The following is a 20,232-nucleotide window of genomic DNA, read 5'->3' on the forward strand; positions in this document are numbered from 1 at the left end:
GAAGCAACTTAGCACACAATTAGAAATTAGGAGGGATCACAAAATAGTTCCCATTCCCAGGTTAAAAAAAAAGACCAATCAATACCACATATAGAGCCAAACATGTTCTAAAAAGAGAACCCTCTCATACAAACTTGAATACAAGGGCTCTTTATCACTACAGAACACATTCAAAGGCTTTCTCTATCACTTTGAGATACCAGAGATAACTTTTATACCACCCATTGAAGACAACACTTAAGACAATACCTGATTGGGCCACAGCACTACTGGCAACTTGAGGTTTCAGATCTGCTTCTAAGAGAGTAGGAGAAACAGTAACCACTGGTCCTGAGAAAAGGGGACCTTTCAAGGTGAGCAATTGCCCTTGTGGAGTCATCACAATGTTGGCAGAGGTGTGTGGAGTATTAGAGGGTGAGGTATTTTCTGTAAAGAAGATCAGAAATTAGTTAAGGATAAAAGATCTTCAATTAATGGTAGTGTACAGCCTAGGAATGTAGGAGACATGCCTAAAACCACACTTTGACTTAAAAAGCAAGACATTTCAAATTTGTTGGGGAACCTCAACTTGCAATTTACTTTTTGAATGATTTTTCAGTAATGGTTACCTATCCACTGATTCTCTTAAAGGACAGAATTTTATTTTTGCTGAGGAACAGAGCTACGGAACCACTTTTTCAATGGAATGCTTCTGATGGTCTTGCTGGTGAAGCAGGATGAAGGTACACACTATTTTATCCCTAGGTTTACTTTCCTATAAACCTCTAAGAAATTACTTCAAGTTTTTAGACCTCAGTTTTTCCATCTGTAAAATAAGGTGACTGGACTAAATGGTCACTGAAGTCCTTACTTATTTAGCAATAACATCACTTGAATGTGCAATGTGAAAACTAACTCATATTTTAGTATCCATCACCACCTTCTTAAGCTGATATAACAAACCAGATTTCCTTGGTTCCTACACTTGGCTATCCAAAGAGTAAAAGAGTTGAAAAGGATATAGGACAGAGTAAGAAATCAAAACCAATTTACTTTGTTCCTGTATAGCAATTCATTGACAGATTGCAATCTGATCAAAAAGAGCCTGGTTAACAAAAATAAACCCCTACCAGAAATAAGTCTTATATGTTACCATGACGGATAACTTATTAGGATTTGCTTGAGTGTGTAAAGCTAGAAAACAAAATCTAATGTTAATATTCTGCTTTTAATACAACTCATCTTTCATCTAATTAAAACTAAAATTATGGCCAAGATGTTCAGTTCTTTAAACTAAACTAAATGTTCATCTGCATCAAGGAAAGCAAGGAAATGTCCCTCCTACCTGTGGCCTGGTCTTTTTTTCTGGAAAGAATCAAAGGCTTCCCCTTCCTGTTATTTATAAACATCTGTCCGAGATCTACAGATGATGCAGAAGCTCCTTCCTGCTGTTTGCTAGTTCTGAGAGACACATCAAACTCATCTGATCCCATCTTCTTTTTTCTCTTTTGTGCCTCTACTGCTTGTTGTTTTGCATAAATATACTCTAGCTTCTTCAGGACCACTTCTTCTGTCTTACCTATAGGTTGAGGGGGAATAAACTGTCACTCTCTATAAGACCCCACAAAATAATAAGAAATAGAGTCCAGGTGATTTAACTATATCCCCCAAAACTACGGCAGTCAGAGTGATTATAATCCAGAAAAAAATGTCCCACCAGTCAAAAGACAATTCTGATGTTAACTCTGGGAACCAAGACTCAAATGAAGTAGCATTTGAAAGATCTACTAAGGATTTTCCTTACTAAAGCTGTATTTATGGCCTTTACCAGAGATCATTCATCATTATCTCACCTGAAAGAGATGATACTTTCCGTATCAAAATATTCCGTTTGCGAGTCAGGAGATTCTTTTGTCCTATCAACTTGTCTGCCTGATCTGTTAGCCCCTGAATTTCACTGAATGCCTAGAAGAGAAATAGTAATATCAAGTCCATCAATTTGCTTTTTCTGAAGAACAGGTGAGATCTACACAAATTTCTTTAATAAAAACTCTTAAATCTAGTATTTTAGAGAACTTTATAATGTCATTTAAAACCATTTTTATTGTTTTACAAACTTATGGTTGCCACTGGGGAAACAGGTAGGAGATATAATAAACTGGAAGACTGGGACTGACATATACATGCTACTATATATAAAACAGATTAACTAATAAGAACCTACTCTTTATAGCACAGGCAACCCTATTCAATACTCTCTAACAGCCTGTACAGGAAAGGAATCTAAAATAGAGTGGATGTACGTATATATATATATATATATGTATGGGCTTCCCTGGTAGCTCAGTGGTAAAGAATTTGTCTGCTAATGCAGGAGACACAGGTTGGATCTGTGGGTCGGGAAGTTCCCCTTGAGAAGGAGATGGTAACCCACTCCAGTATTCTTGCCTGGGAAATTCCACGGAAAGAGAAGCCCGGCGACCTATAGTCCATGGGGTGGCAAACAGTCAGAAAAAACTTAGGGACTAAACGATAACAAATGTATGTGGACCACTGGTTCACTAACACAGCTAACTAACTAACATACTAACACAACATTGTATATCAACTATACTCTAATAAAAATTTAAATAATAAAGTATACAAGTGGAAAAAAAAGTCAATTCCAAAAAGAAGGCTTTTCTGGCTTCTACTTCTAGGGAAAGTGATTATTTACGAAGAGCACCACTGAGTGGTATTTTCACTGCTGTGAGGAGATACATAACATTTTACCCTGCTTAGATTTTAATAATCGACTTTAAAAAAATCAACTCCTACTATAAGCAAAATCTGGTTGAAACCACTTTATTCTAGAAGGATAAAATGCTTGCCTTATACACTTCCAACCTTTAATTATGAGGAATTTAAACAAAATTACCTTAGCTATTATTCTACATGCAAAATTAAAACTTTTGCTAACTTGACTACTACAGTTTCCTTTAAAGTGACTGTCAACCATTAAGAAGTATGTCAAAATAGTAGTTGTCTTGTGTCTTTTACCATGACAAACTTTTCTAAGTGCTATGGAGAACAACAGTTTACAGAAACTGTTGTAAACAGAGTTTATCAGTTTCTAACTTTATTTTAAAAATGAATAATTAACTCTGCTGGTTCAGAATCTGACTTTCAATGAAAATCAACTCTGACTGAACATAAGGATTTTCTTCCGAAGGGATTTATTGGACACTCACTAGTCCACATTCAAATAATAAACACAAGTTCTACTTCAATTTTCTTCCTTCTCCTTTTATGTATCTCAAGAAGATTGTTTTAGTCAAGCTCTTATTTGTCTGTCATTTACACAGACTTACCCTAGTAAGAATGAGACTTTTGGAAACCTTGGAAGAATGAAGTAACCCCAATGTGATCTTCAACTTCTCAAAGAGATCTCTCATTTCACCACGGCGGCGGCGTTCATTGGCAGTGTGTGTCCGGCGGTAATACGCAAAAGCTTCTGCTTCTTTCTGTAGTTTTTCACTCCAATAATCAGGTTTTAGCTTTAGAGGAACTTGTGCAGCCTATCCAAACAAAAGATTGCCTCCTAAGTACCTTTCACATCTACCCACCCTCTTCCACCACACCAAATGGCACTGTTCTATATCAGACACCAACCATCTTCTGCCTAGAGTATCTTAATAGCCTCTCAGTTGGTCCTCTTACTACCAGTCTCTTTTCTCCAAATCAACAGTGTAAATTCTAAAACATGCTAATGTGATATCACTTCTCAGTTCAAATATCAGCAGTTTTCAAATGAGGGATTGAAAGAGGGACTCTAAAAAAGCTTATGTGTATAATTTATTATTGAGAGTTGTTTTTATGACACAAATTACATGAAAAACTTGACTAGTAGAAAAAAAGTTTAAAATTTTTTCTTAAATACTGTAAGACCCTTTACAATTTAGGAAAGGATCAACTGCCACTCTTCCTAAATCACTGTTGTCTCCAACCATTCCAAAGTGCTGTAAATTTCCTAAGCACTCTATAATCCCACACCTCCCTATCATTACACAGGTTGTTGCCTGTACCTATCTCTTTCCACCTTCCTTTATGACTTACCAATTAAACACAAACCTTTGCATTTTTCAGGAAAGTCTTCCTTAACTCTTAGGATGCCTTAGGCTTCCTTTCTCTCTTATTTATTCTCATATATTTTTAATCATTTAAAGAAGTAGTAGATGCATACCGGGTTTAAAATATAAAAATGTAAAGCACTTATAATGAAAAGCAACTGTGCCTTGCACCTATACCTGGATCCTCAGAAACAACCACTTTTATTCTTTGAATTGCTTTTTCCGCTTCTTAAGTCTCTATCCTAAGTTAAAAATAGTACGTTTAACTATTTACTTCCTGCTATGCAGAAAATAATTCAGTTCACCACTCTCTTGTATCTCACCATCCCATCTTCCTAATACAGGTAAATCATTTAGTTCTCCTATTGATCCCTTTGCAACTAGAATATAAATCTATCTCCATTTCTCATTTCATCCACAATAGACAGTGTCTCTGTAAAATGAGGGTATCAGTACTCATATATCCTTTCCTTTATTTCTTCTTCCCTCTTTTACCTCCCAATCTGTACTTACACATTTTTCAAAATTGAAATTAATTCTTCCACAGTGTTAGTAAGGATAAAGAGAAAATCTTGCTTAATCACGGTACCATGATATCCTACACAATATATTAAGAAAATCAAAGAAAATTTATAATCTCATGGCTCCCTGAATTGCCAGCCATTATTTTAGATAACAAGTAATTTTTTAGGTCACTGGAAAAATCAGGGGTCTAGATAAGAAAGAATGCTAGCCTATTTCACATCACATCATTACATTATACAATTAGTTTTCAAATAAGCAAATCAAGTTTCACCAATTCCATGCCCATTTTAATTATTCTATCAACTAGGTGCGGGGGGAGAATTAAGGAAAAAAACAGTAGTAGTATAATTTCATTAAGGGGGGAAAAAAGCTGATTAAATTAACTCATTGGTAAAAGCAGCCCTGAAAAGTCATAATTAATTTAACTAATGTTATTTTACCTGTAAGGACAAATGTTATCAATTTCATTAAATGAGCAATTATCATTAAATATACTGTAAATACCTTTCGACTCCTTTCAGTAGCTTTTTCATCTGCAGAGACAGGCATACAGCACCTAAATAAAGACAGTATTTTCCAAAGTCTTATTGAAATTCAATAATCTAAGACCTATTTCAAACCTATATAAAGCCAAACCATCCCTAATTGTCTAAACTGTGACTGGCTTCTTTTCCCATATCCCCATTTGTGACAATATGATTTATTCAACAATATCCTTTTCTCTCAAATTCTCCAAAAAACCCTAAAACTGCAAATTATGTTTTTAAATTGTGAAATATTTCAAACATATAAAACTGTACAAACAAAATACATAATCAACATCCAGGTATCTGTCATTCAGCCTAAGAAATAAAATATCTCCAAAATATGGGCACATTCGTCTTCCTTCCTTCTCATATAGTTTTACTAGGAATGTACTGATTCATCTTTAAAAAGAAAATATTCTGTAGCATTTTAAACTTATATGTAATTTGTATCTTTCTTCAACTGATTTGTTTCATTCAACATTACATATGAGATATGTTAATACTTGCAGTTTGATCATTTTAACTGCTAAATAATATTCCAAAGTGTGACTTCTCTAAATTTTATTTTTTCAGTATGTTAGTAGTTATTTACGTTGCATCCAAATTTTCAAAATGGCAAATGCTGGAATGGACAATCCCACACATGACCCCTTGTACATGTGTGTGAACCCTTCTGGGATCTGTAGGAGTGGAACTGGTGGATAGAAGAAATGCATGCACATCTTCAACTGTAGTCACATCACACTGCTCCCAAAGAGGTAATAATAACTCATACCCCCACCCTACCTGTAGTTATGTTCCCATTGTTCCACAACTAGACAATAATATTTCAGAAATCTCAATTTATGCCAAACTTATGGGTATAAATTCGTAAAGTCATTGTGTATTTCCCTAATTACTTGTGAGGGGGGAACAAATTTGTCTATGTTTATTGGCAGTCCAGGTTTCCTCTTCTGTGAATTGCCCACGATATCCATTACTTTTCCATTGGATCATACTTTTCTTTCCTTTCTCTTTAAAATTTACTTAAATTTTATTTATTTTTGGCTGTGCTGGGTCTTCACTGCTGCATAGGCTTTTCTCTAGTTGCAGTGAGCAGGGGCTACTCTAGTTGTGTGGTTTGCAGGTTTATCATTGCAGTGGCTTCTCTTGTGGAACACAGGCTCTAGGGCATGGGCTCCAATACCTGAAGTACATGGGCTCAGCAGTTGTACCTCCTGCACTCTAGAGCACGGGCTTGATAGTAGTGGCCCACAGGCTTAGTTGCTCCGAGGCACGTGGGATCTTCCTGGATTAGGAATCAAACCCATGTTGCCGGCATTGGCAGGCAGATTTTCTACCAGCAGGGAAGCCCATGGATCACCGTGATCTTATTGACTTATAAGACTTATTTTATATCCTTGATACTAATTCTGTCACACATATTGCAAATATTTTCCTTATAGTCTGAAATCGCCTTTTTTACTGACAGAAATTTTTAACAATCTGTTCCTTTACAGTTTGTGCTCTTTAACTGTTGATTATTCCTGGCCCTTTATTTCCAGTCCATAAAGATGGAATCTGTTTATTGAAATCTTTGTCAATGTTTTCTTTTTTTCATTTTTTTCAATGTCTTTCAATAACATTTTATAAAAATCTTGCACTTCTATCAAAAATCCCAAACAGCTTTTTTGTATTTTTAATTGTTTTTTTGTTTGTTTATTGCTATTGTTTTAGAACTCAATTTTAGTATACTGAACTTACATCCTGCAATATTACTGAACTTAAGTCTAATTAAGTTTTTAAGAGATTTAAATTCTTTCAATCATAACCAACAGGCAACTGAGGTGTTTGTGTGTGCTCTTTGCAACCCCACGGGCTATGGCCTGTCAGGCTCCTCTAGCCATGGTTTGCTCCAGGCAAGAATACTGGAGTGGGGTGCAATTTCTTACTCCAAGGGATCTTTCCACCCCAGGGACTGAACCTGTGTCACTTGCATTGGCAGGCAGGTTCTTTACCACAAGCACTAACTGGGAAGTCCAGGTAACTGAAAGACCCTCCAAACAGCCCTGGAGTGAAAATACCACCATTTCCCTACCTTAGACTTTCTCACTAGGAATGAAGAATTACTCTTTCTCAACTCATTGCTACTTTAGGTAGCTGATGATATAATAGCTTGAAAAGCACAATGTCTGACACAAAATAACTCTTACCTTCTTCCTCTCATACCCCATTTCCTAATCAATATAAGGTTTACTAAGGGAGAAGGCAATGGCAAGCCACTCCAGTACTATTGCCTAGAAAATCCCATGGATGGAGGAGCCTGGTTGGCTGCAGTCCGTGGGGTCGCTAGGGGTCGGACACGACTGAGCGACTTCACTTTCATTTTTCACTTTCACACATTGAAGAAGGAAATGGCAACCCACTCCAGTGTTCTTGCCTGGAGAATCCCAAGGACGGGGGAGCCTGATGGACTTCCATATGGGGTCGCACAGAGTCGGACACGACTGAAGTGACTTAGCAGCATAAAGTTTACTAAAGCGTAACATTTTTTTCCTAAGTCATCTTTATCATTCTCTGTATTTTCATCTCATCAGCTGAACAGGCAGAAAAAATTTTCTAACTGTACCTCACTGTTCAACTAGCAAAGTAACCAAATTTAGAATTTACAACCATATCCTTAAAAGATAAAGAACTTTATTGAGCAGTCCACTGTGTCAGTTATGCTAGTTATTTCATATATTATCTGATTTAATGCCTTAAAAAAGGGAATTTTCCTCATTTCATAGGTAAAGAATCTAAGAGTCAGAGAGATTACACACTTGCCCAAGGTTAAATAGCTACAAACTAGCAAAACTAGTATTTTAATGCCAATGTATCAGGCTCGGAAAGCATGTTATCCACATTTATATACTGGTTCCTAGCAATAACAAGAAAGTTAATTACCTCTGAATTTCAGCTCCTTTCCTCATCTACTAATAAGAAAAAAAGCTAGAGAAATAAAGGAACTATGTCAGTTACCCAGAACTCTTGACTAGAACATTCAGTTTTGCTTATGGTCATAAAACTACAACAAGAAACAACAATCCAAAGAAAAATAAGACTTACGGCTGTTTCAAAATCTCTGTATGGACAGCTGCGCTCTTCATGTGGGCAACACTAATTTCCTTGGGGAGATCTTCTACAGTCTCAATGTCCACTTGTTCTTCATCATCCTCAATGTATTCTATGCAGTTATTCTGAAATACAGCAGTCCAACAGTAAATAAAGCATTGGGAAGCAAGCACACCTAAATTTTTCAACTGAATGTTTCCCTTATAAAGCCAACCAGTGCCAAACATTGATTTTAAATCATGAATACTGATAACCCTAAACCTGTTAATCTTAAAATGGAATTAAGTCATAAAGACAGCATATGGTAAGGGCTAACAACCAAGAACTACATTATAAATCACAGATATACGGAGTTGGCCAAAAAGTTCATTCAGGTTTCTCCGCAAGATGGTATAGAAAAACCTGAACAAACTTTTTTGACAACCCAATATCAGACATGATTAGACTAAAGAGACAGAGTCTCCAAAGGGCTGTTGATGCTTCAATATACTACAAGTGGACAAATTCAAGTATAGATATATTAAAGCTGCATAAATCTAAAGATTAAATAGCAATCAAATAAAATGTGGTGAGGGAGAAGGTAGAAAGCTGAAAAACTTAAGTTTTAGTGTAACAGTGCTTCATGGTTAACCCCATATTAAACACCCACAAAAACACATTCAAGGCAGATATGGAAACAGAATATAGCCCAGACAATCTTCGAAGTATCTCAATCCCACAGAACAAGAGCTTTTGAAGAATTTCAGATACCAAAAGAAGCCCAGGCTTGCTGTACTGCTTATTATACCGAAAGATGAGTCAATCGGTAAGCATTTATTGAGCACCTACCAAAGAAACTCACAACAGAGGACTATAAGAGGGGCTTATCAGGTGGCACTAGTGGTAAAGAATCCATCTGCCAATGCAGGAGATGTAAGAGATACGGGTTCGATCCCTGGGTCGGGAAGATCCCTGGAGGAGGGGACGGCAACCCACTCCAGTATTCTTGCCTGGAAAATCCCATGGACAGAGGAGCCTGGTGGGCTATGGTCCATAGGGTCGCTAAGAATCAGATACAACTTAGCATGCGTATAAACTATATGGATTATGCGCTATGCAGATAGAATTTCTAAGCCTACCTTTAAAAATAGTGTTTATTATGCCAGAAACTAAACAGAGAATATGTCATCTATAACTGTACTGTACCAAAGAAGCACAACCTAAAATGAAGCATCGCTACCACTTTATGAGTTCTATTTTAATCTCACCGGAAAAATTACTTACTCCCAAATTACAGGCTCCCTATGGCTAACAGACACAAATGACTCAAGTCATCATTTATGATCCCCAATTTAATCATCATCTAAATATTGTGTATTAATCAATGCATATTAAAATTAACTTTTAATAAATTTTAATTAATTAAAATTAACAGAACCCCAAAAGTTTGAATACTAATGTAGGCAGATGCTTTATAATATTTAAACTGAAGAATATGTAATTACATGGCTTTAATTGGAGGCTTTGTAAATAATATCCGATTAACTTAATCAGGGAAGATTTAAATTAAAAAGATTGCTCACAACTTTCCTTACACTATTCCAATATAACGCTTAATACAGACATAAAGCTATCATAGGTGTCAAACATATAAATACAATTTAAATTTGAATGCCCTTACTTTAAAATGGCCAGTGTACCTGTCAGATTTCCTATTTGGAAGTTCAAGCAATGCCACTCTGTATGACTAAGACACTCTAAAGGTTCCATTAAGTCAGTTCTACTGATAGCAATAGTTTTCACTGATTTTAAAGCAGGACTGTTTTAGACTTGTGGTTGCCAAAGGGGAGCAGTGGTGAGTAAGGGATGGACTAGATGCAAACTATTATATATAGAATGGATAAACAACAAAATCCTACTGTATGGCACATGGAACTATATTCAATATCCTGTAGTAAACCATAATAGAAAAAAATTTTAATTAAAATAAAGCTGGACTGTTTTTGGTCTGATGCTTACCTAGGCTGACTTATAATGAGACTGCAAAAAGTGCAAAAAGATTGGCAATCTAACTCCTAAACTACCTACATATGTACGTCCTCAAAAAGGATAAGGTTATAGATAGAACGCAAGGCAAATGCATACAGAATCATCCATCTCATTTACAAATGAGACAGGTGAGGTTCAGAAATAACGACATAGAAACATTTCAATTGGTAGACATTTTAGAGTTTTAAAATATAAACCTTTTTGCTATATTTTATCTGCCTAAGACAGTTAGGCATTTAACAGAGGAGGACCAGCTAACACAGAGAACAAATGAAATCTCAAAAGGAGTGAAATTCTAAAACTGCCATGCAAGACAATCACTGCAAAGGGTCGCATTATCTCAATTTCAATTGCAAGACATCCCACAGGCAGATGGCTATAACCTCCTTATGTTTTACATCAGGGGAAGGGGATAGCACACCAGAGCCTCCCATGTGTTTCTGTAACTGAGGTTTTTACTGGAACACAGTCACACTCATTCACTTACTACTGTTTATGGCTGCTTTCCCTCTACAGCAGCAACTGAGTAGCTGCAAAAGCAAGTCATCTAGCCTGCAAAGTCTAAAATATCTACAAACTGGCCCTTGACAAAAAAGTTTGCCCAACTCCTGCCCTATATCATACTGATGCTCAATTACTTAGCTCAGCAAATACAACTCTACACAGAGTCTATAAAAATGGCTTCAGCAAAATAAAAAAATAAAAATAAACTATAAAGGTCAAATTACAAAGGAAGATGACCAGAGGTTAGCATATAAATTCTAGACACTAATTATTTAATTTTAGGAGATGGTTAGAAAGCAACTTTAGGCAGGGTGATAATAAAATACTAAATGATGTGTTTCATTTCTCTCCAAAACAAAAACAAAAACCATCTCTACAAATGCTGATAGACAAATTATCTTCCAGTTCTAAGGCCACCCATTCCCTGTTTCTTTATATATCTACCAGATAAGCTACAATAACTTTGCATAAAAAATGTGAAAAAAAACTGAGATCAAATGGGAGTAGTGATTTTAGGACTTTAAAAAAAAAAACACACTAATTTGATAGGGACTCTCAAAGTATCTAATCCCCCAAGGCTTAAACCAGCCTTCCTGTATAATATCGGACAAGTCTCAAAACACAATATAAGCTCAATAAATGTTACCTGACTGACACAGCCTAAAAACTACAAAGTCATTTAATCATGATTTAAACCTAGGCATCCAATTGAATGTATCACGTCTTAGTTATCTTCTGGAAAAGCTATTGTCTCTAATGAATCATTTAAATTCTTGAGGTTTCAGTCACAACAAAAATGGGCTCACCACCTTTTCTACATCATCAACCTCCTCACTCTGGTAGTCAGAAACAACATCCACAATCTCATCAATAGAATCATCGGTTTTCTCATTCTCATCTTCTTCATCATCCTCTTCCAACTCCAAAACAGTGAAGTCAGTACTGTTTCTCCCACCCGTCTTCTCTTGCTTTGGTTTTATCTGTTCTCCTGAGAGCAGTAAGTGACCTTGAAAATGTCCGTCCCCTCTGCTCCCTTTGGCAGCTCTCCTAGGGACAATGGAGAAGGTTGTAGGACTAGAAATCCTACTCCAAGAATCACATTCAGTTTTTAAAATTTTGGCATTCTCAGTAGTTCCACTTTTTCCAAGTAAATCAGAGATACTGTGTTCTTGTTGAAACACATCTGAATTTTCCTTACAAGTTTTTGTTTCTTTAATTAATTGCTCATTTGTCTCGTTCTTGCCTTCCTGTGAAGTTCTAACATACTTCTGGGCCAAAGGGCCCTTTAAGTGTTTTCTCCACCTCTCCCTAATGCTGTCCTTCTCCAGAGACTCTCCACATTCCTTCTCCTTGGTCTCTGGCTGTGGATTAGATTGCTGCTCCACAACTCTACTGCCTGAAAATTCAACTTTGCTTTCTTCTTTAGAGATAATTGGAAATTCATTTGATTTTTCCTCTGGATTGTCTAAGCCTTTCTGCTGTTCCACTTTCACATCACCAAGTTTTTTAAGTTGCACATTATTCACACTTTGGACTGTCATGTTACTGGCTCTTCCAGAAATGGTCTTAACTTCTAGAATAGTCAGTTTTTCTTTGGAACTGTTATGGTTCCTAATCCCATATTCTTCCTCAACATCTTTATAGTCTTCACCTGTGTGTGAGCCAGTGCTGTAGACATGCTCAGAAGGTTTAACAGCTGTAGGCCTTTCTTCCATAAGGGATTCTTGATCTAAATGATCACCACCATCTTCCAAGGAATCATTCAGAGTTTCTTCTGAGACAGTAGCTCCTGAGTTTTGTTTTATTGTATTAGTCTCAGGCTCTACAGCTTCTCCTCCTGACTGCAGAACCGTCTTACTTTCTTGTTCTCTTTTTAAAAAGCTTGTTTCATCTTTCTGGTCTGCATTCTGAGATTCTCTTTTCATCTGAAGTGAAGCAACATGTTGAAGAATGGAGCTGGGAACAGGCTTTTGTCCTGGGAGCTGCAACAAGGCAAAACTACCAGACTGGAGAGGAATAAGACTGGCTGTACCAACAGGCTGCCCTCCTGAACTATAGGTTATTTTGGTTTCAGAGGCTGTTTTACTTGTGAAACTTTGTGGTTCAGGAGGGGAAATCCTCAGAGTCAATGTACCGGACTGAGACACAAAATTAGGTCCAGAAGAAAGCAATGACGGTGCCTGAGTGATAACATTCATTGCTGGAGAAGACCCAACAGCCTGAATTACAGGATTCACAACGGAGAAAGCAGAGGACGAAGCCGAAGAAGGTGGAGTCTCTGAAGGTTTGGAAGGAGTGGGTAAACGGATTCCCATCACAGACCCTGGTGAGGAAAAAAAAAAAGCATTTTAAATCACCATTGCCCACATCAAAGACTTTTAAAGTACAAATTTTTTTTCTAACAGGTGATTTCAAGAGACTGATAAAACCAATCCTGGTATATTAATATACCATATGACCAAATGATTCAAGAAAAGAGAAACTTATCAAAAATATCTCTAACTTTATACCTGGGTTCCGAAACATGACAGGTTGTAAGTTGGGCTGGTTATTAGATCCTCGAAGCTGATGCAAAGGGAGAAGCTGGACAATCTGCCCATTAGGGTGCCTGAATAGATTCATTCCACTTGGACTCCTAACAGGCTGCAAGACCATCCGATGTCCCTGAAGTTGTGTGTTTGGGACAGGTCTAAGAGTAGGAGAACCCTGCTGCACTGGAATCAACAACAGTCGAGGTCCAGCACGTTTCACTGTGTTAGGAGAGACCTGTGGAGGAGCCACTGGAATCTGAGGGACATTTTCTGAAAAACAGGAAATGGAAGCATAGTATCAGAATTTCCCTTTAATACTTGGGAAAAAATAATTGTGACAAAGAATCTAACTATGCTACAAATGAGTACAAATTTAAATTACAGAGTTGGCAAAATTCTGTATGTCCATGATATACGACTTACAGGACTTATGGCTGAGAATAATTTACTTTAAACTTAAGTATTAACCAGACTTTACAGGACCTTACATTTAGACTGGTAAAAAAAGAAAGTATCAACTGTCAAGAGGTACATTTAAAGAGATAATACTTCTGCCTAATGAAAGAAGATGGGCAGGCCTCTAAACCTGGATTCTCATTAAAGTTCAAGTAAATTTTCTGTTCAACTTAAAAATTCAGGCTGTTAACACTTAACAGGCTTATGACTTAGTTTAACAGGTCTTACTCAAGGAAGACAAAGTCAAAGACTAAAAATCACAAGGTACAAAAAACCTTCTTGGCCTTTAAAGTTCATTGACGAATAATGAGCAAAGCATACAGATTTGTGAAAATTATTTTTCAGAAGAAAAAAACACATATCCCCCCAAAACAGAATGAAATTAAGAGACATCAAAGAAGTGGGGAAATAAAGCCTGGTTAGGAAGAGGCAAAACATAGTTTTGAAACAGAAAAGAAATTTAATGCAGAAGATGTGAATTAAAAGAGATCTTAAAACATTAATAGTACTGAAAGATGCACTTCAATGTCTGGAAGAAAACACCAAGGATATGTGAAAAAACAGTATGAGTTTTTGGTCACAGGAAAAAAGTAGGAATAACGATAATAGTAAGCATAAATGAAACTGATCTAATATTACCATTCAAATTACAGAACTTCTTTAACATTATTATTTTCAATTATTCTTTTTTTGACATTTTTAAATAAAAATTTTCATCAGTTTGTCACTAAACAGAAAAATTAACAAGCCAAACAAAACAAAGATTTTAATATGCAATATGCACTCTGCCATAAGAAAAGTATTAAATTTCTAAAAGAAAGTGATGCTCCTTAACATTTACATGACAAATTACTATAGAAGATCCGTGATTACTTTTGAAAAAGAAATAACACAAGACCAAACCAATAAAAAAGAAAATAGTGCAAACAAACAAAAAATTGTCTATCTTATGTGATTAAGAAACATGTTAAAGCAGTCTCAATTTCCTGAAAATTTCTATTCAAATTGAGTTTTACAGGATTATTCAAAACCAAATTACTCCCAACGAAGCCTTTAATATACACACTAAATAAGTGATTATTTATTGCACTGGGTTAAGAAGAGAAGAAGGGAAAGACAAAAGGATGAAAAGTCAAATGAAAAAGTTAGAGGTCTAAATCCCTGAGTTGGGATCCACTTTATGAAACTTTAAAAAAATCACATACTTTCTTAGAAATTGGCAGTGATGTGAGTCAGCTCCATTTATAGAAGATCAGATAAGAAAATATGCAACTAGTTATTTCCTCAAGTAGTTTCACAAGATACTTTTAAGTGGAATGTCATATAGAATAATACCATATTATACTGTCAGAATTTTAATCTTTTGATTAAATACAAAAGAAATTATGTCTCTGATATCGTATCTTTAATATTAAAATTTAAAAAAGACTATACTAGCATTTTCTAACTTCCTTCATTAACAGAGAACAAGTCACACCTTGAAAACACACAGGAGCTGGCTAGTATTTGATACTTTTTATTATTATTGGTTCAGTTTATCTATTTAAAGAGACTACCCTCCATTCTGGCAAGTAATGTTGGTTTCCAATTACAATAATACTGCTCCTTTTAAAAGTATACTTAAGAGAACAAATAACTTGATTTAAATAAAAACAGTAAATCAATTATATGAGAGTACAAATGGGAATCAGAGCAAAATATCTGAACATATGTTCTGAGTGACTGAAATCTGAGAGAAAATGAACTACAAAAGGTAAACAACTTCACAGTTTCATGACATAATTAAAAATATAAAGAAAGGCTAATACATGATTTAGAAGACGTGACCAGTTAAAATATGACAAGATGTGAACTGTGAGTTTCAAAAAGAAATCAAAAGGCTTCATCAACAACAATCTTACTTTTGAAATAATATTATTAGCCATTTTTTGGTATGTGTGTTGACAGGAAGAAGCAAAAGACAACAAAATTGACACTGTCATCAACTTTTCCTTTCAAAAGCACTTCCATTTATAAATCCCTTCTTTCCTAAAATATCTACAGGGATTTAAACCATGCCCCTGAAGACAAAAATATTTAGTAGGAAAACTATCAAATAATCAAGACAGAACTGTCATCAGTTATTTTATTCCCCCTTATATCCTGTAGGGGCTTCCCTGGTGGCTCAGATGGTAAAGAATCTACCTGCAATGCAGGAGACCCGCTTCAATCCCTGGGTCAGGAAGATCCTCTGGACAAGGGAATGGCACCCCACTCTAGTACCCTTGCCTGGAGAAGTCCATGGCCAGAGGAGCCTCGTCAGCTACAGTCCGTAGGGTCACAAAGAGTTGGCCACAACTAAGCAACTAACACACACACTATATCCTGCAAAGCCTCGTCTCTCACACTCCTTTTCATACTAATTCTTCTTTGAGTCTACTAAGGTAACAACTTACTTTAGCTGGTTGAATTAAGATATAAAAGTGACCAAAGTGTGAACTATTTCTATTTCACTTAAACTAACCCAACAAGAGAAAAAATTTAACTAAAAAGTTGACATATAAAATATCAGAGTCCTAAACAAAGAAATATGCTTTCCTATTTCTATTTCAATCAGTTTATGTATAATAATTAAGAGAATGTCAATAGTATATAGGAGTTGAGCTGATTCACAAATGATTTTTACTAGGCAGAAGGACGTAGAATTTTAATCTTAAGCAAGGAGAGAAAAGGCCCTCAGCTTGGCTGCAACATAAGCAGAAGCCCTCTGATCTGTCCTTTTTAAATATAAAGCAGCAGCCTTCCCACTCCCAAAACTGGGCACACCTACATTTGGTTCCCTCAGAGATGTGAGCCCTTAGCTCTCAACACACAAGAGCTGCACTTCCTCCGCACCCACTTTAATGGCTGCTCTACTGGCTCAGAGTTCCAGTCCCATATGTAGCATTTCCATTCTAATGCTTTTGAATATTTTTAATTTCCTGAGAAAATCTCTAGCCCCACTAAACCATCTGTTAAGGCTGTTTATCTCGAAGGGAACAGTTAATTTTTATTAGCATTATGGGGCTTCCCTAGTGGCTCAGACTGTAAAGAATCTGCCTGCAGTGCAGGAGACCTGGGTTCAATACCTGGGTTGGGAAGATCCCCTGGAGGAGGAAACAGCTACTCACTCCAGGATTCTTGCCTAGAGAATTCCATGGACAGAGGAACCTGGCAGGCTAGAGTCCATGGGGTCGCAAAGGGTCAGACATGACTGAGCAACTTTCACTCACTCACTGGTTACATAATTGCACAAATGTTCACTGATTGTCCTAACCCTGTATTTACCATGAGGTTCATTATTTTTAGTGTTCAGTTTTGCAGAATGTAAAGTTTTTTTTTTTCTGTTATAGCAGAAACACTTGATATATACCTATAATTCTATCAGAACCACAAAGTTATATAACCAGCTATAAAATAAACCAGCTTGTAACATCTAGGCCTTACCTGGTCTCTGGCTCACTGGTGGACTCCCATCAATTCCCGAGAGTATAATGGGAACAGAGCTCAGAGATGAAGTTGGTGTGGTCACCATGGAAGAAGATGCAGCTGTGGTCACCACGACTATGGAGGTGGAGGCAGTGGAAGCAACAGGAAGAGTTATGGTTGGAGGAGATGCTACCAAAGACTTAGGAAAAGCAACTGAAGCCACAGGGGTAGTTATCCCAGTCGTTTTGATAAGGTTCAAAGTGGCTGTAGACTGGGTAGGTGTTACAAGGGTGCTGGCATTAGTTTCAGAGACCTCAACAACCCCTGCACCAGAAGAATAAGTAGTTTCTTTAGTTCCCACGTCAGATAGAGCAGTCTTGGGTGTCACAGCAGGAACATTTTCTAAAAACACTTGAGGGGTGGTAGTAGTGACAGCAGCAGTCACAGAGCTGCACACCTGAACTGGCTCAGAAGAAACCACAGGTGTGACGACCATTACTGGAGAAGGTCTGATACTGAACTTCTGTGGCCCTGTTAGGGGTTGGGGTGTGCTAACTCCAGGGATCTTCTGCTGCAGGGCTCCAACTTTACTCATCACAAACTGTGTGAACACACCACCAGGAGAGGGTCGAGCCGCTGCAAATAAAAATTTGCAGGTCAAAAATCTTCAGTTCTCATATTTCATCCTTGTAGTGATTGTGTTTATCAACATTTATTGTGCACCACTGGGTCAATTTCTTACAGGTACTACCTACCTGTAATTTACACTCACAGAAGTCAAACATACCTGTCCACCCAAACCTAACTTTCAAAATTCTAACAACTAAAGGGAATAAAATTGGATGTCCCTTCTGAAATTCCTTTGGTTACACAATACAGTCAAACTGCCCGAACACTAAAAAGACTGTATAGCACAGCAGCACACAACTTCATCATCTAAAACAGAGGAAGAAAGTAAGGAAACTGTATTCCTAATTCTAATTTTAAAACTTGTTTGTACCATCTCCTTCTGTCACAGCACCTCTACCTCTTTATTGCTGTCTTTTTACAAGACAGTAAAGTTTTGCATTTTAGAAATATGCAAAAAGACATTTCAGAAGACGGCAGGATAAGACGATCTTTTTTTTTTTTTAATCACCAGTTAAAACTACCTTTTCAACAAGAGGTAGAAAGAGTTCTTTTTAAGGCAATGCCTATACTCCATCTTCACACAACTCCAGCATTTAGCCAGAGATTTCAATTTCCTATTAAGAGGAATAAAAACACAGCAAATGACATTTTTACTTAACATTTCTAAACAGATGTGAAAAAACAAAAAGAGGAATCCAATAAAATCAACTGTATATACTATCAATTCTAAAACACAAATGATTTCAAGGAGGCAACTTATTACAGACTCTAACACTGAGATGTTAAATAAATTAGGTTTTTACTCACAGAATAGGGATAAATATAATAAAGCAATGTTCCCAGAATTATGTTTTACAAGAGCCTTCTACTCTACGTCTATACTAACTCAATGCATTTTGATTTTGCTAGCTCCTTGTTTTCATAAATTCAGGGAACATACATACGATTGGTTACCAGAAACACCAGTCCTCATAGAAGAAATAGTAAATTAGGGAAAGTACTTAGGAATATGTATTCCCTTCTGCAAAACAAAGTTAAAAAGCTAGGTCTTTTCTACGTTAACAAAACCAGTCTAATAGTCTGGGAAATAACTATAAAACTAACTATAATTCAATTTATTTAATATTGGAGGTCATCAGAAGAGTTTCTAAAAAAAAATTTTAATTCAGGCAAGATAAACATCAAGAAAAAAAGTGCCAACTTCTATATTTCTCTAAGTTTTACAACCTCCATATCTGTATCCACTGGCCCAGCACCAAGTCACAACCCTTCCCAAAACATATAAACAGTACAACTTACCAATTGGTCTTTTCGCGGGGACAAACGCCTTCAGATTCTTCCCAGGGCGATTTGCTGTAGTGCCAGAAGATGATGCCGTTTTGGAATTGGATGTTGAAGGCAACAGGGTACGTGGTTTCCTGGATGCAGCCACCTTGGCATTGGATGCTACCTTGGAGATGACAGTACTGAGGGTTGAGAGGTCCAGGACTGAGGGTCGCAACCTGCCTGTGATATAAGCAGCTAGCCTATTGGCTGGATGCAATGCCCCCATCTGTCCCAATAGCAACTTAGCCTGCGGGTAACTCTTACCATTAACCTGAAACAAGTGGCAAAGAGAAATTCTGTAAAGATAAAATTCTCTTGCTAACTCATCTCCCTTGACAAGGGTTTCATTTTTACAAGGTTTTAAAAATCTATTTTTCAGATTTAAAGGGAAAAAGAAATGGACTTTTCCCATTTGGTATAATCTGAGTTTTTAGGATATGAAAAAAAATGCTGCCATCTGATATTTTCAACTAATCTCATCTCCTTCATTTTGGAAGTTTAAAAACAGAGAATCTTACAAACTCATCATACCTACATTCTAGATTTGTGGAAGATACAGTCAAATCTAAGGAATCATCAAATTGTTTTACTTGTCAATAAGCAATTATGGTTGAGCTATTAATAATCATCAGCATAAAAATGAGTAACTGTGTTCCACAGAATCTCTCTAATGAGACCAGAGGCATAATGAAGCTTTCTCACAAGGGTCCTTAATATTTGAAAAATATATGGAAGTCTGCTTAAAGTTATGAGAAAGTCATTGTTACAAATACCTAAGCCACAAAGTCACCTTAGTTTTCAGTTTTGAAAAAATTCAATTTTGAAGACAACTGTCTTCATCTTTTGCACAAAACTTGGGACTCAAATGCTAGTTAAAATTCATCGTAGTTTAAGTTGCCACTAAATTGTCAGAAGAAAGTGAATCAATGAACGAGGTAAGATTCTTCTCTATTGCCTGAGTTGACAGACTGCCCATCTTACACAGGAGAATCATTAAAAAAAAAAAAAAGAAAACAAAAGAATAAAAAAGTTCTCTATGTCTTATTGCTAAATGACTACAGAAGAAATCTTTTTCTG

The 20,232-nt window shown here is 36.5% G+C and overlaps 1 protein-coding gene across 14 annotated transcripts in view; it reads right to left on the minus strand.

The window, feature by feature from the left end:
* Positions 1-20,232, minus strand: part of MGA (MAX dimerization protein MGA) — a 151,486-nt gene that overhangs the window by 4,694 nt on the left and 126,560 nt on the right. For 5 of the 14 annotated variants that reach the window (XM_088839778.1, XM_088839777.1, XM_088839776.1 and 2 more), the window contains exons 14-23: positions 19,129-19,426; positions 17,218-17,835; positions 13,276-13,566; positions 11,572-13,088; positions 8,228-8,358; positions 5,118-5,169; positions 3,330-3,536; positions 1,833-1,944; positions 1,325-1,558; positions 250-426 (exon numbers count right to left, since the gene is read on the minus strand). In XM_088839778.1, coding sequence (XP_088695904.1) covers positions 250-426; positions 1,325-1,558; positions 1,833-1,944; positions 3,330-3,536; positions 5,118-5,169; positions 8,228-8,358; positions 11,572-13,088; positions 13,276-13,566; positions 17,218-17,835; positions 19,129-19,426 — 3,637 coding nt within the window. The remainder of the gene's footprint in view (positions 1-249; positions 427-1,324; positions 1,559-1,832; positions 1,945-3,329; positions 3,537-5,117; positions 5,170-8,227; positions 8,359-11,571; positions 13,089-13,275; positions 13,567-17,217; positions 17,836-19,128; positions 19,427-20,232) is intronic. The other 9 variants (XM_088839781.1, XM_088839784.1, XM_088839785.1 and 6 more) reach the window with 8 other exon arrangements.

The sequence above is a fragment of the Moschus berezovskii genome, chromosome 9, assembly GCF_049115385.1.
Source record: "Moschus berezovskii isolate FMDL1 chromosome 9, NW_MosBer_1.0, whole genome shotgun sequence".
Lineage (NCBI taxonomy): Eukaryota > Metazoa > Chordata > Mammalia > Artiodactyla > Moschidae > Moschus > Moschus berezovskii.